The 15,377-nt window shown below is 35.8% G+C and overlaps 1 protein-coding gene across 3 annotated transcripts in view; it reads right to left on the minus strand.

Annotated features, from left to right (window-relative positions):
• Nucleotides 1-15,377, minus strand: part of RNF180 (ring finger protein 180) — a 219,807-nt gene that overhangs the window by 35,422 nt on the left and 169,008 nt on the right. For all 3 annotated transcript variants that reach the window (XM_043978732.1, XM_043979930.1, XM_043979404.1), the window contains one exon: nt 14,240-14,365. In XM_043978732.1, the coding sequence (XP_043834667.1) occupies nt 14,240-14,365 (126 nt within the window). The remainder of the gene's footprint in view (nt 1-14,239; nt 14,366-15,377) is intronic.

Consider the following 15,377-nt stretch of genomic DNA (forward strand, 5'->3'; position numbering starts at 1 on the left):
TATCTTGGCACAAGTAGTAAAAAACCTTTCCCAAGCAACAAATTCACTGAAAATCAGAATGGACCAAATAGAAAATAATGACTCCATGACATAAGAAATATTAAAACAAAGACAAAATATTGAAAAAATTATCAGAAAATATAAGGTATCTCATAGCAAAATTGACTGACTTAAAAACAGATTATAGAATTATGAATCACAAAAAGGCTTGAACATCACCTCTCAAGAAATCATAAAACTGCCCACATCTCTTAGGACAAGAGTACAAAGTAGAAATAGAAAGAATCCACCTATTACCTCCTAAAGGAAATCTCAAAATGAAAACTTCCAAGAACATTATAACCCCAATTCAGAGAATCTAATTTATGAAACACATACTGCAATCTTCTAGAAAGAGAGAATGAAAGAAAGAAACAAAGAGTTCAAGTACCAAAGTGTCAGAATCAAGATCACATAGGATTAGCAGCTGCCACTATAAAGGAATGGAGAACTTGGAAAATATTTGAGAAAATAATGGATATAGACTTAAAATCAAGAATAACTTACTTAGCAAAACTAAGTTTAATCCAACAAGAAAAAAAAGAACTTTGATGAAAAGACCAAAGTTGCATATTAATTCTGAATTATAAGCAGAGGAGTCAATAGTAACATAAAAAGATAAACATGAGTGAAAAATCACAAGGGACTAAAACAGGATAAAATATTTACATTATAACATGGGAAGATGAGACATATCCCTTCAGAACCATATCATAGTTTGGGATCATAGAAGGAGTTCAATTTAGACAGAGGGCCTGGTTTTGCTATGTTTTGGTGTTCTTAAAAAGAAGAATGGAAAGGAAGGGGAAAAGATTATTTTGGGGGCAGGGGAAGGAGAGGAAGGGTACAGAAAATTATCCCAAATAATCTGGGCACACAAGTAGTTTATACAAGAAATTTATATGAAATAAGGGAAACAGGAAAGAAAGAAGGATAATTAGAAGGCAAAATAAAATGTAGGGTAGATTAAGGAAAAAATTATTCCTAAGCAAAATAAACCCTAAGTAAGGATGCACACAAATATTTACAACTCTTTTTGCAGTGACAAAGAATTGGAAACTGGGTACTCACCACTTGGGGAATAGCTGAATATTTTGTGGCATATGAATGTTATGGAATACTATTATGATGTAAGAAATGATAAAGAGGATGATTTCAGAGAAAATCTAGGATGAAATGAACCGATTCAGAGGAAAGTGAGAATTAAAGAACAATTTATAGAGTGACAATAATAATGTAAAAATAAACAATTTTGTAAGACTTAGGAAATCTGATCAACAAACACAAAAACCAACTATATTCCAGAAGACTCATGAAGAAACATGAGCCCTAACTCTTTTTTTTCTTTCGGTGAGGCAATTGGGGTTAAGTGACTTGCCGAAGTTCACACAGCTAATGAGTGTCAAGTGTCTGAGGTCGGATTTGAACTCTGGTCCTCCTGAATCCAGGGCTGGTGCTTTATCCACTGCGCCACCTAGCTGCCCTGAGCCCTAACTCTTGACAAAAAGGTTATGGACTTAGAGTATAAATTGAAATACATATTTTTTGGATATGGTCAATTTGGAGAACTTGTTATGCTTGATTCTATATGTCTGTAATAGGGGTTTTGTTCTTTCTGGTGGGGGAAGGTGAACAGATGAAGTGACAGGGAGAGAATGCAAGTTTTTTGCTTTTTGTTTTTTTCTGGGCAATGAGGGTTAAGTGACTTTCCCAGGGTTGCACAGCTAGTAAGTGTCAAATGTGTGAGGCTGGCTTTGAACTCAGGTCTTCCTGAATCCAGGGCCAGTGCTTTATGCACTGAGCCACTTAGCTGCCCCACAGAATGCAAGTTTTTGTTGCTTGAAACAACAAAACAATAAAAATGAATTAAAGATTAAGGAAGGCTTTATGGTAGTAAAATCTTAAGTCTTCAATTCATTTCAATGAACCTTTATTAAACACCTACTGTTCATGTAGTACAGTATGCTAGACACTGGGGGAATAATAATTCAATTCAAACACAATATTTGGGGGAGCTAGGTGGCGCAGTGGATAGAGCACCGGCCCTGGATTCAGGAGGACCAGAGTTCAAATTCGGCCTCACACACTTAACAATTACTAGCTGTGTGCAAGTCACTTAACCCTAACTGCCTCACCAAAAAAACAAACAAAAAAACCACCACACAATATTTACCTCATGAAGCTTACATACTTGGCAGTAGAGCCTACTCCAGGCTTCGTGTATAGATTAAACAAAGGCTGGATATAGAAGATGCCAGGGCAAGAATAGGAGGCAGTGATTAATCTAGTTTGACTGAAATGTAAAGGATATAATGGGGAGTCATGTGAGAGAAAAGAATATATAATAGAAAGAGTCCTAATTTGAAGTCAGAGGACCAACGGTTAAATTTCAGCTGTTACTTCTGTCTAACTTTGGGCAAGTCACTCACAGTCCATGGTCTTAATTTCTTTATTGACAAAATGAGGGGACTGGATGAAATAATATCTAATAAAAGCCCTTCCAGCTCTAAATCGATGATCCTGTAAGAATGATAGAGGAAGGGGAAAGGGCCTAGGGTGGGGGTTTCTAGGGAAGACATATTGAATCTTTTTCTTATGCCTTTATGTTCCAGAAAAAGAAACTTGTTGGAAAAAAATTGTGAAAAATAAGTAACTTGAAATGCATGCCTATACACACAAATTTACATACAGAATTTTTTAAAAAAGTAATTAGAATTCAGCCTGAACTAGTCCAGGATTCATTCAACCATAAAAAAATTATGACTACTTCTTGTATCCAGTAGGGTTCTTATTGATATGCATAGGGAAGCAGGCAAACTAAAAAAAAATTCACTCATAGAAATATTTATTAAAGATACCATTTCAAGGGTCAAATGAATTTCAGTATGAATAGGTAAAAATAATCCTATACTAAAGTGAGTTTGTTTTAATATGATGCTAGAAATGTTTGTTTTGACTTTTTTTTTCTTCTGACTGCGGCAGAGGCAGAGAAGTGAGAAAAAGATTAGATTTTAAAAATTCACATCTTGGTTGTCCTGGCCATAATAACAAAAATGTTGCTGAAATGCAGGTGTCTGAGATATCTTAATGAAAGTGCCTTCTACTCCCTGTGAATGCCCAGGGAATAGTTTTCTGATCCTTTGTGTATTTGAAAGTGTTAGATTGGATGTGCAAGTTTAAACATGTTCTAAGGCAAGGGATATCAACATGGCACTGTGTGTTTGTGTACTGTGGATGACAAAATAGCACATTAAAGTAGCAGGCACAATGAACTTGAGCTAACTTAGAGAAGTCAGAGGATTTTCTTTTTCTTTTCTAACTATCATGGACTTGGTTCTAGTTCTGAGAATTCAAGGGCATTAAACTTTCCAGTTTGGCTTGCCTGTGACTTAGTAAGTGGATCCTGAGTGATCTTAAAGAAAGACTTTTTTTCTTTCTCAAGAAGTTGTACCTTTAACTGTTAAAATGTTAGGATATTTATGATATTTTGCTTTTGCTCTTGAGAACAGATTTTGTTCCAGAAGCACTATAGTGAGATTTTAAAAAGCTGCCTTGGGCCTTTAATACTTAGATATGATCGTATTAGGACACAATAGATTATAAAATGTTAAGAGGTTGTATAGTTCAATGTCCCATTTAATTTAGAAATGTGTTTTATAACATCCTGAACAAGTGGTTACTGAAACTCTTCTTGAACCTTTTCTAGCAATAGAGAGCTCACTATTTGCAATTTTTTTTTGCCCACAACAATTCTATAAGGTAGTACAAATATTCTTACTATTATTTTTATAAAATTGTTTCTTAATATTTAATAAGTTTAGCTGCCTTTAGCTATGTTTTTATTTATATTATTATAGTCATTGTGCATATTATTTTCCTGGTTCTTCTAGCAGTTTGTGTTCTTGGGATTCCCAAACACTGACTTACTCTGTTCATTTGCTTATCTAGTCTAGTTAGTGATTTATTACTTCTCTTTTCCCTCTTTTTAAACTAGTATCAAATTGTTTTCATGATTACTGGTTGTTGGGGTTTTTTGTTTGTTTGTTTTTTCGGGGCAATGAGGGTTAAATGAGTAGCTCAGGGTCACACAGCTAGTTAAATGTCAAGTGTCTGGGGCTGGCTTTGAACTCAGGTCTTCCTGAATCCAGGGCCAGTGCTTTATTCACTGCGCCACCTAGCTGCCCTTGATGATTACTGTTTTAGAATACAGAGTGAGACCTGATAAAGTTAGGCTCCCTTCATTCCTACTCTTTGCTCTCATTATTTCTCTTCTGATTCTAGACAAATTCCAAAGGAATTTGAGTCTTGTTCTGTGAAATATTATTGCTCCTTTGGAGTTTAATTTTATAGCACCAAATCTATATATTAACTTGGGCAGTATCATGGTTTTTTTTATATTGATATGGCCAACCCACTAACAATGAATGCCTGTCCACTTGTCTATATTTTTAAAGATTACATTTTATTTCTTCAGTTTATAAGCATTTATTATCTTTCCATCCCTCCCTTTCACCTCCCCAAAAGAGGCAAAACAGAAACTAGGTCAACAATCTCTCTGTGTGTCTCTCTCTTTCTCCCTTTCTCCATGCCTCCCTCTTTCTCTTTCTCTCAGTCAAACAGAACAAATTCCCACACTGGCCATGTCAAAAATGTATGTTTCATTCTGCCCATTGAGTTCTTCACTCTTTTGTCAAGTAAGGGGGTGGTTGCATTCTTCATAACTGGTTCTCTGGAATCATTGTTGGTTATTGTACTGATCAAAGATCTTGAGTCTTTCAAAGTTGCTCCTTTTTTCTTTTGTAGTTGCATTTACATAATCCCTGAATATGTCTTTGTAGGTTATTTCCTAGATACTTTATGCATTTCATAGTTATTTTGGAAGTAATTCATTTTTATTATTTCCTCCTGGATTTTATTAGTACTCTATGGAAAAGTTGATGATTTTTGTGGAATTATTTTGTATTTTTACTGACATTCTTAACAGGTTCAGTTAGAAGACACAAGAAACTCTGGGTAATGCCTTCTTTCTATCTCAGTAAATGATCTTATCATCTGCAAATAGGGATAATTTTGTCTCTTTATACTTTTATTTCTTCTAGTTCTATGTTGAATAATAGCTGTAGAAAGGATGTTTTCATTTATTGGGGAAATTTCAGTATGTCTCCCTTTGCAAAAATACTTGTTCTAAGCATATGTATATGTGTATGTTCATATACACATAAGGAAGAGTCTTTTTATGCTAAGTGTCATAGGGGGGTGGTTTGTGGTGGTCCTTAGGCATTCCTCAATAAAAAAATTATACTCTTACACACAGTCCAATTAGAATTAAAGTGGTCTTTTATTTGATGCTAGGGAAAGTGACCAAGTGGGAAGTCAAAGACTTCACCCCTTGGGGAGGAGGGCTTAGAAACATTCTTCTCTTAGAACAGAGGGAAGGCAAAAGCTTTTATAGAGGATAGATGAGGTGTCCACTTGAAAACTGGAAAGTTCCCTTTTGGGTGGCAAAAGCTCGGATGCTTGTCATACTCCTGAGAGTGGAAGGGGATTTTTTTTGAAATTATGGTCCTGACCTTTGGGGTTCTTTCTGTCTCCTAACTCCAGTCAAGTGGTAGCCATGCCTAATTGACTTTCCTGCTGTAGAATTTTATCTCCCCTTACTTCTTAGGCATGTCTGTCCTGATGTATAGTTGTTCAATCTAAACTTTAATAGTCCCTTGATTCTTCCATATGTCTGTCCTGTTATCTAGTCATCTTTGGTTTTGCTTCTCACAGGAGAAACTTCTTCTGAATTATTCCAAGCCCATGTCACTACATATACTGGGGTCTTAAAAATGTATGATATATGGGGCAGCTAGATGGTGCAGTGGATAGAGCACCGGCCCTGGAATCAGGAGTACCTGAGTTCAAATCCGGCCTCAGACACTTAACACTGACTAGCTATGTGACCCTGGGCAAGTCACTTAACCCCAATTGCCTCACTTAAAAAAAAAAAAAGTATGATATATTTTATAGGCTTTTTTGTGTGTCTCAATATAATAAATTTTGTTGTTATTTATAAATTTGTTGTTTTCCTAAAGAACTATCCATAAAAGCAACGCAGATTTTAAACTATCTATAAAACATTGATTTAGCCATTGGTCCTATAATGAAATCCTTGTCCAGTGATCTTCCAGACACTAATGGAAAAACTAAATTTAAAAATTTTAACATTCTTGGAATAACCATTAAAGCAGAAATCAGCAAGTTCTGTCCTTACTATGTGTCAGTCATTGTAGTGGGGGTGGAGCATAAAGAATTACAAGACTAGTCCTGATCTTCAGGGTTCTCATATATTAGGTGAAGAAATATGTAAATATTAACTAGGTACATACAAAACATACAGAGAACAGATGGAAGGTATTCTGAGAGGGGAAAGCACTAGCAGATGGGAGACTAGGAAAGGCCTCCTACAGAAGTTGGAAATTAAACTGAGTCTTGAAGGAAGGCAGTGAAACCAAGAGGTGGAGGTGAGAGAGTGAGTGTTCTACGCATAAGAATAGCCAGTGCAAAGACACATACTCAGGAGATGGTGTTTCCTGTTCAAGGAAGTAAGCCAATGTGGCTAAGTGATAGAGTGGAAGGAAAATACAAGAATACTAGAAAGGTAAAAAAGGGGTGCCAATCTGTGAAGAACGTTAAATACCAAACAAAAGATTTTATACTTTATCCATGAGGTAACAGGAAGCTGCTGTAGTTCACTGAGCACAGGGGGTGACATGGTCAGAACTCTGATCATAAAAAAAATATTTTGGCAGTTAAGCAGAGTGGGGAGAAACTTGAGTCAGAGAGCCTAAGACTACTGAAAGTTCAGGCAAGAGGCTGGGAGGCTGAACTAGGGTTGTGGCTATGTGAATGTAGAGAACATATGAGACCCATGAGTAATGTGAAAGCAGAAAACAAAGATTTGGCCACTGATTGGATACATGGAGTAAGACTGTCCAAGATGAAAGTTTGTGAGGCTGGGTAATTGATAGCATAGTCATGCCTTTGATAGTAAGATGGAAGCTCAGCCATGGGACATCCAACTTGTCATGTCCCAGAGTCAGTCAGTGAAGCCTGGCTGTAGCTCAGGAGAGAAAATAAGACTGCAGATTTAGATATGGGAATCATCTGCATATAGATAATAGTTGAAGAATATGGGAACTAATGAGATCATCAAGACAAGGAAGTTGCAGCTAAATAGAGACTATTCTCCTAAGTGAAATAAGAGAAGGAAGTTGGTTTTTATCTTCCATACAGAGGCAGTAAGAAACATCATTGATAAGGATATTTGGTCATATCCTCTTGGACTGTATATGATAAGCACATGAAAAATATCTCTATGGAAATGATTTCATTTTATATGCTGATATCTGTTATAAAGTATGATAAGGTAAGAGAAACTCTATGAAGAACCTCATAAGACCCTCCAAATTAAGCAACATATACTCTGATATTTAGTAAGTCCAATGCAAATGCTTGCAAAGAAGAGGAGAGTGAAAAACATATTGGAAAATATAGTTCAAGAGTAAGACATGAGAAAGAATGAATGCTTAGAGAATACACAGAAGTCCCACAACTACAGATTATGAATATTTCCTTTGAGAAAAGATTTGGGATATGCTAGACCTTGTGAAATCCAAATAATGTAACAAAAAATAATTGACCATATTAAAAAGAGGGGAAATGACTAATTACTGATAAGAGAATGATTGAGAAATTAGGAATCTGGATACAGATGACCAACTTTTCAGAATAAAGGTTAAAATTAATACAAAGCTAGAAAAATGAAGTAAAAAGAGAAAAGCTATAGAGGACAATTAAAACAATGTCAGCTTGACATAATAAGCTGCTGGTTCTGAAAAAAAGGAAATGTATGGAATAATGGGCATCGATACCAATTATAACAATTTGTACATAATATCAATGATAAAAATAAATTGCCACAATGAAGAGACTAAAATAAGCCTGGAAGAAATTTGACTTTTAAACACTTACTTGATTGCCTTGCCAACTGAAGAAATGTGGCAGCCAAGGGAAACGCTCATGGTAAACTTCTACAGAAAAGGATTGTGGAAAATTATGAGCAGTTTTCTTAGAGCATAAAGCAGTGAGAAGGATTGAAAGGAAAACATACATTTAAAAGAAGGCTGGTATGTGACCCAACCAAGCAATTATTTTAGAGACATTTAAAGAAAATCATGGAAGGATGGAAGCAGATGGAAAATGGAGATCTGACAGGGTTTCTGTTTTAAATGTCTTTTCACCAATGAGATCAGAATAATAGTACAATTTTGATGGCATAGTACAATGGAAAGAGCATTAGATTTGGAGTCAGAAGACTTGTATTTGAAGCCTGGATCTGATGCTCATTATCTGTGTAACCTTGGGAAATTACTTAACCTATCTTATTCTCAGTTTTCTCATCTATAACATGAAGAGGCTGCACTAGATAGCCTCCAAGGTACTTTTTAATTGTAAATCCATGATCCCATGATCTTTTTATTTTTTTGTTTTTTATTTTTTTGTTTGGTGAAGCAATTGGGGTTAAGTGACTTGCCTAGGGTCACACAGCTAGTGTTAAGTGTCTGAGTCTGGATTTGAACTCAGGTCCTCCTGACTCCAGGGCTGGTGCTCTATCTACTGCGCCACCTAGCTGCCCTTGATCCCATGATCTTTTTTTTAATTTTTTTTTTTAAGTGAGGCAATTGGGGTTAAGTGACTTGCCCAGGGTCACACAGCTAGTAAGTGTTAAGTGTCTGAGGCCGGATTTGAACCCAGGTACTCCTGACTCCAGGGCCGGTGCTCTATCCACTGTGCCACCTAGCTGCCCCCCCCACCATGATCTTTTGAGAGGGAGCTAACCTTCATTCTCCTCCTGGTTCTGCTTCTTAACTTTATGGATTTTGCTACCATGCCTCAGTTGCCGTCCCATTCTGTTATTTCCCTCAGTGACTGGGACCTCCTCACACTGGAACATCCATCTGTCCTAGCTCTGTTCACTCACTGATGAGTTCCTTCTGGGGCCTGCTCTTTGGGGAGGGGCCCAGGCTGGCCAACCTTCATTACCATGCCTCTGTTATGTCCTGCCCCACTTTTTCAGCTCTTTTAAGTGTGTTGTCTTCCTCCATTAGAATACAACAAGAAGCACCTTGAAGGTAGAGGCCATCTTTCTTTTTGTTTGTATTTATATTCTCAATGCTTAGCACAGGGCCTGGCACCTAGGAAGTATTAATAAGTGCTTTTTGTCTGATTGCCTGATGGTGGAGTCACCACATTTGGACTCATTTCTGAATATGCTCTAAGAACAACAGAATGCACTGAGGAATAGAAAGATGAAAGGAGGTCTGTGCTGAAAGCAACACAATTCTGAGGACATTAAGGAATTCACTCTCAAGGTAGAAGAAGCTTCTCAGGAAGTCTGACACCATTAGACTGATGGACCCATAAAAGCAATCAATATGGTAAAAAATTAAAGAGAATACTATCATTCTTTCCATAATACAATACCAATGCTCCTTTTCAAATGGTACAACATTTTGGCTTTTTTGATATATTAAGTCTATTCTTTGATAAAGTTTTAATAACTCAGACTAAACGTGAATATATGACAGCTTCAGCTTATCATCTAAGCTGAATGGTACTAGAATTGTAACCATATATTTTATTAAAATAATACCCAATAATAATTTTCAGCTATTAAAAAAAATTCTTTACTTGTGTCTTATTTACAAACAACTAACTCTACCAAGTCTGCCTCCTCCATTTAGCCATCAAATATAAGAAAAAAGGTGGCAAGAATTTTTGTCTGGCATGCATTATTTTAAATATAGAGCAGTTTAAAAACCTTAAACTGCATATACATGCTAGTTATTATTTTCATATATGACACTTGTAGATTAATTCAATATGATGTTAAGTGTCACCTTTAGACTAAACATGTCTTTTAAAGAAAATTAATTAAATGTACTAATTATATATCAAATAGACAAAACCAAATTTCCAAGTAATATTTTAGTTTTACTTCAAGTCAACAGTTCAAGTGTGGAGTTATTTGAACATTAGGAGTTCTCTTTAAAGTGTGGGTGGCCACAAAACAAGAACACTTAAACACCTGTCATGGCAGCTGCTAAAAAAGAAAAATAATAGATAATTTATTCTTCCTGCATATAATTAAGGAATATATTACTTAACATTAATTATTATATTACTGAAATAAAGCCTCTCATAGCACTTTGTGCCTCTTTGTGCTTCTTTTTCATTCTATATTATAGTTATTTGTAAGCGGTATCTCTGCTTCTTGGTAACACTGACTGTGGTGCAGCTAGGTGACATGGTGGATAGAGCCCTGGCCCTGAAGGTAGGAGGACCTGAGTTCAAATCTCACTTCAGACACTTGGTAGCCATGTGACCCTGGACAAAATCACTTAACTCCTATTGCCTTAAACATCCAGGGCCATCTCCAGTTGTGCTGATGTATATCTTGTCACTGGACCCAGATGGTTACTGAGGAGTGAGGTTGGTGACCTTGCACAGCCCTCCCTCACTTAAATCCAATTCAGTGAAAATCATGACATCCTCCCAATGTCATGGTCCTCTTTGAGAATGAAGGACAAAGAACAGTAGCACTGACTGTATGTCACTGATTTCCTTCAGTATTCTGCTCAGTTTTGTCTCAGTTCCATGTGGCACACTTGTTATAATACCTTTTTAAAAATTTCAGCTTCTGTCACTAGTCCATAATGTACTTCCCCTTTGGATCTACAAGCTATCATTTATATAGCACCTCCTATGAGCCAGGCACTGTACTGAGAGCTGTAAAACAATTCTCATTTGATCTCCTGGGACACTTTGCTATGCATCTCTTCAATGTACTTATTGTACATGATCTTGTATTATAATTATGTGTATAGGTCATATCTCCCTACTGGTTCATAAACTCTATGAGGGAAGATTTGGTTTTAAGTAAACCTTTGATCTCCTCTTGTCGTTCTACACAAAGAGTAGGAGTTTAATAAAGGTTTATTGAACTCAAATGAAGGCTGAATTTAGATAATACTTGTTCCCTGATTCTTCCAGGTAAAAGAGATCTTTCCCTTTTCAGTTTTTTAATAGTACTATGATTTGGCCATTTCTCCTTTGCATGGATTTACATTTAATAAATACTTTAATGGCCTATAATATTCTGTTTTACATTCTGATAATCTATGTTCATTGTATTTTCCTATTAGATCATAAATTCATTGAGGCCAGAGTTTTTATTATATCTTTCTATTCTCATACCTAACACATTGAGCCTTGGATAACCAAATTAGGGTGTGAACTTAATGTAGTTATTTATACAATTAAGTATAGACTAGAACTGATAGCAAATATGTGAAAAAGAAATGAATGCTTGAAGACTATGTGTTTTCTCTCTAGAAGAGAAATTCATAAGTAGATGAAATGTTTCTAAATTCAACTAAAAATACAGAGTGAGAATGCATAAGATGAGTAAGCATGGGTGGGTTGTAATCTGTATTGTAGATCTCATTACATGATCTTTCTACCCAGCCCCATCTCTCCTCCAAACTTTATTATTACCACCCAGAACACCAGCATCCTTCCTGTTATCCAAGTCACTTTTGCTCACACCAAAAAGCTGCCAGATTTTGTATTTCTTACATTTACAACATCTCATTTATCTGTTACCTTCTCTCTCCTTACACAAATACCACCTTAACTCAGGTTCTCATTACCTCTCATTTGGACTGCTACCATAAAGTATTTCTCAACTCCAAACCATCCTCCACTTAGTTCCATAGTGATTTTCCTAAAGTTCAAGTCTGACAATGTTATTACCTTATTAAGTAAAATGTAATGACTTTCTATTGACTCTAGGATCTAATATCTCATCCCTTTTAACTGTTTATTTTTATATAAGTTTTATAACGAACATATAAGTACATATGGTACATATAAAGAATTTCTAAATTATACATACATACATAGGTATATTGTTGTTCTATCATTTCAGTTGTGTCCAACATTTTGTGACTCCATCAGAGGTTTTCTTGGCATAGATTCTGAAGTGGTTTGCCTATCTCCTTCTCCAGCTGATTTTACAGGTGAAGAACTGAGGCAAACAGGGTTAAGTGACTTACCCAGGGTTAAACAGCTAGTAAGTGTCTGAGGCCATATTTGAGCTCAGGAAGATGTCTTCCTGACTTTAGGTGTGGTGTTCTATTGACTGTCACCAAGCTGCCTACATACACAAACACAGACCCACCCCACACCCACCTCTTATCTATAGTGTATGTGCTCGAAATATTTTGAACTTGTGGGATCAAAAAAGTTTGAAAATCATGGCTCTAAGACCATGGGAAGTCAGGAAGGCCAAATTACTGGAGCTGTCTTCTACCCTATAAACTATATGACTAAGAAGGGAAGAGAAAAGATGCTTAAAGGGGGGAATCAGGAAAGAGGCCTGAGAAAATTATGATGACTTTGCTTGAAAATTATGTTAACTGTTTCTATTCTAAAATAATCTGTTCTTGCTCTTTAAGACAGCAAGTTTTGAGGAGCTCTGTAATTGAAGTCAAGTTATAAAAAGAGAGGTTTTCTAGGGGGTTGCTAAGAACCAGTGGAATTTAAATAGTGGCATCACTCTTAGAAGTAACAACTCTCAAAATGCTGAAAGTTAAAGCAGGATAAGGAAGCCTGTATTTCTCTAAAGTTACAGGGAGTGAGGAAGTAGTTCCTATTTTAAAGTATTTATTAAAAACAAAAACCATTTGAAAATTATGATCACTTTACATTAAAATTCTTGTGTTCAGGCCAATGTCATATACTTCCACAAGTAAGAAGTTCCCTACATTTACTAACCAATGCACAAAATAAATAATACCTTTTTATTTTGTCCAAATAAAGGAAATATCCTTTTATTTATCCCCAAACAAGTTTTTTTTAAACTTCATTGTTGCTCTTTAGTCCCAGAATATAGAGATTGCCATTACACAGCTTTAAATCACATTCCTATTTCCATTCAAATTTTTTTTTAGAGACAGACAAGTCTCATTTTTTCTAGACCACATTCATCAGAAACCCCACTATTTCTCTAATTATGTTAGTTGCTCTGTACCTTTTCAAAATTTACTCTAGCTCCTTTATGGAGAGATGGCAAGAACTAACCACAGTATTCCCAGGTATAGACAAACTATGGTTTTGTACAAAATAATTTTACTAAAATACACCACAATCATGAAACTTTACTGCTATTATGATTTCTTTATACCTCCTGTTTGACCTAAATGTTTGGGAAAAAGGAAAAAATACATTGAATATTAACACATCAGTGAAGTAGGTGTATGAATGTGGGTAAGTGCCATAATTTTACCTGTAAAATAGGAATCATAATACTTTTAATGCCTACTTCTTACTGGGCTGTTGATAACAACTTGTAAATCTTTCATGTGCTTTTTTTACTATTAATGAATTTGAATCAGTAAACTAAGTTTTCAGAAATGGATTTTTGAAAGAACCTTATAAAGAATAACAGTGGTTTGTATATTTCTTCCTTGAAGATGGGAAAAACGATTGTTTTGTTTTTGTGTTTTTTTTTTGCAGGGCAATGAGAGTTAAGTGACTTGCCCAGAGTCACACAGCTGGGAAAGTATCAAGTATCTGAGGCTGGATTTGAATTCAGGTCCTCCTGAATCCAGAGCCAGTGCTTTATCCACTGCGACACCTAGCTACCCAGAAAATGATTTTTTTTTTGTTTTTTTTTTTTAGTGAGGCAATTGGGGTTAAGTGACTTGCCCAAGGTCACACAGCTAGTAAGTGTTAAGTGTCTGAGGCTGCATTTGAACTCAGGTACTCCTGACTCCAGGGCCAGCGCTCTATCCACTGCGCCACCTAGCTGCCCCGAAAATGATTGTTTTTTAAAAGAAATTTATAGTCAGGCAAGATAACTATGAGCTTTGTGAAGATTAATTCTTCTTTCAAATTAATCATGTACTGCTTATTTTATTTTAGTAAATGAATATGTGCATTTCTTTCAATCAAAAAGGCCTAATTCCTTGAATTACAAAAAAAAATGACTTTATACCATAATTTCTTAATAAGTTGGCAAATAATTCCAGGAAAAGTGATAAGAAAAATGACACTAAAATGTTACTAGGTTTTTATGCAATAATTTACTTACCTCCAAAGAGATGGAATGCTTTTCTGCAACTCGGTAGGGGCCATTTTGCTGAATTGGATTTCTGAAAGCTTTGCTTTATTTTCAAGTATTCCTTAGTAAAGAATGTTTTTGTAGCATTGTTCAGGTCTAAAATGGAAGCAAAAAGAAGGCTTCAAAGTACAAATTTAAGCAAAGTGCATTCCTTATATAAATACAAAGATGAAAGCATCAGTATCTTGGTCACGGTTTCAGATCTTTTTCAGAGCAGAGATCATATTAAAATCAATCTTTTCTACTTATGCAAAGATAATTTCCTACATTTCCTTTTTGCCCTGGCTTTAGCAAGCCTATTGAGCCCCAAATTCCACTACTGAAAGATGGAAAAACAACAACGCTTAGAATGACTTTCCCATAATTTATTCTGTTTCATTTCATTTACCAAGTATATGTTGAGAAGCCAGTGTATGTATAATACTACACTGATTCTTTGGGGAAGCTCAAAACCACAGAAAGTTCTTGGACTCCTATATAGGAGTTCATAGCCTAGTAGGGAAAGTTAAACACAAAAGCACCAATGAGTTGAGATCAATTACAAAAAAACATGGCAGAAACTTATACCTAAGGAGCTGAAGAGATATTAAATAAAACAGTAACTGGTTGGGAATAAGGTTACTGAGGGGTTTCTTGGAAGAGGTGAATTCAGATCTTGGTCTTGAGGAGGGTGATTGATGGAAGACTGAAAGAAATTCTCCTTCATCTTCCCCAGCTCACATTAGTGGCATTAACAAAGGCACAAAACTAGAAGTAAGACAAGTATTGTGGCCAGGATTCTGAAGAGGGAATCAGTTTACACTAATTAGCTTGAGTTCATTTTAGTGGCTGTGTTATATCAAAAAAAAAAAAAAAAAGAGAGAGGTGAGATTGAAAAGGTAGGAAGGTGGTCCTAATGGGCAGGTACTGTGCTAAGTGTTGGGAGTACAAAGAAAGTGGAGAAATCTCAGGGGCAAAGATGTGTAAGGGTAGGTAAAATGTCCAGTTTGGATAATTCATAGGATGATCATGATTACCTAATCCGATTTCTTCCCTACAGACAGAAACTAAGGCCTAGGGAAGTTAAATGACTTGCCCAAGGTAATAAGCACTTGACTATGATCTATTT

Source organism: Dromiciops gliroides, chromosome 1, assembly GCF_019393635.1.
Source record: "Dromiciops gliroides isolate mDroGli1 chromosome 1, mDroGli1.pri, whole genome shotgun sequence".
Lineage (NCBI taxonomy): Eukaryota > Metazoa > Chordata > Mammalia > Microbiotheria > Microbiotheriidae > Dromiciops > Dromiciops gliroides.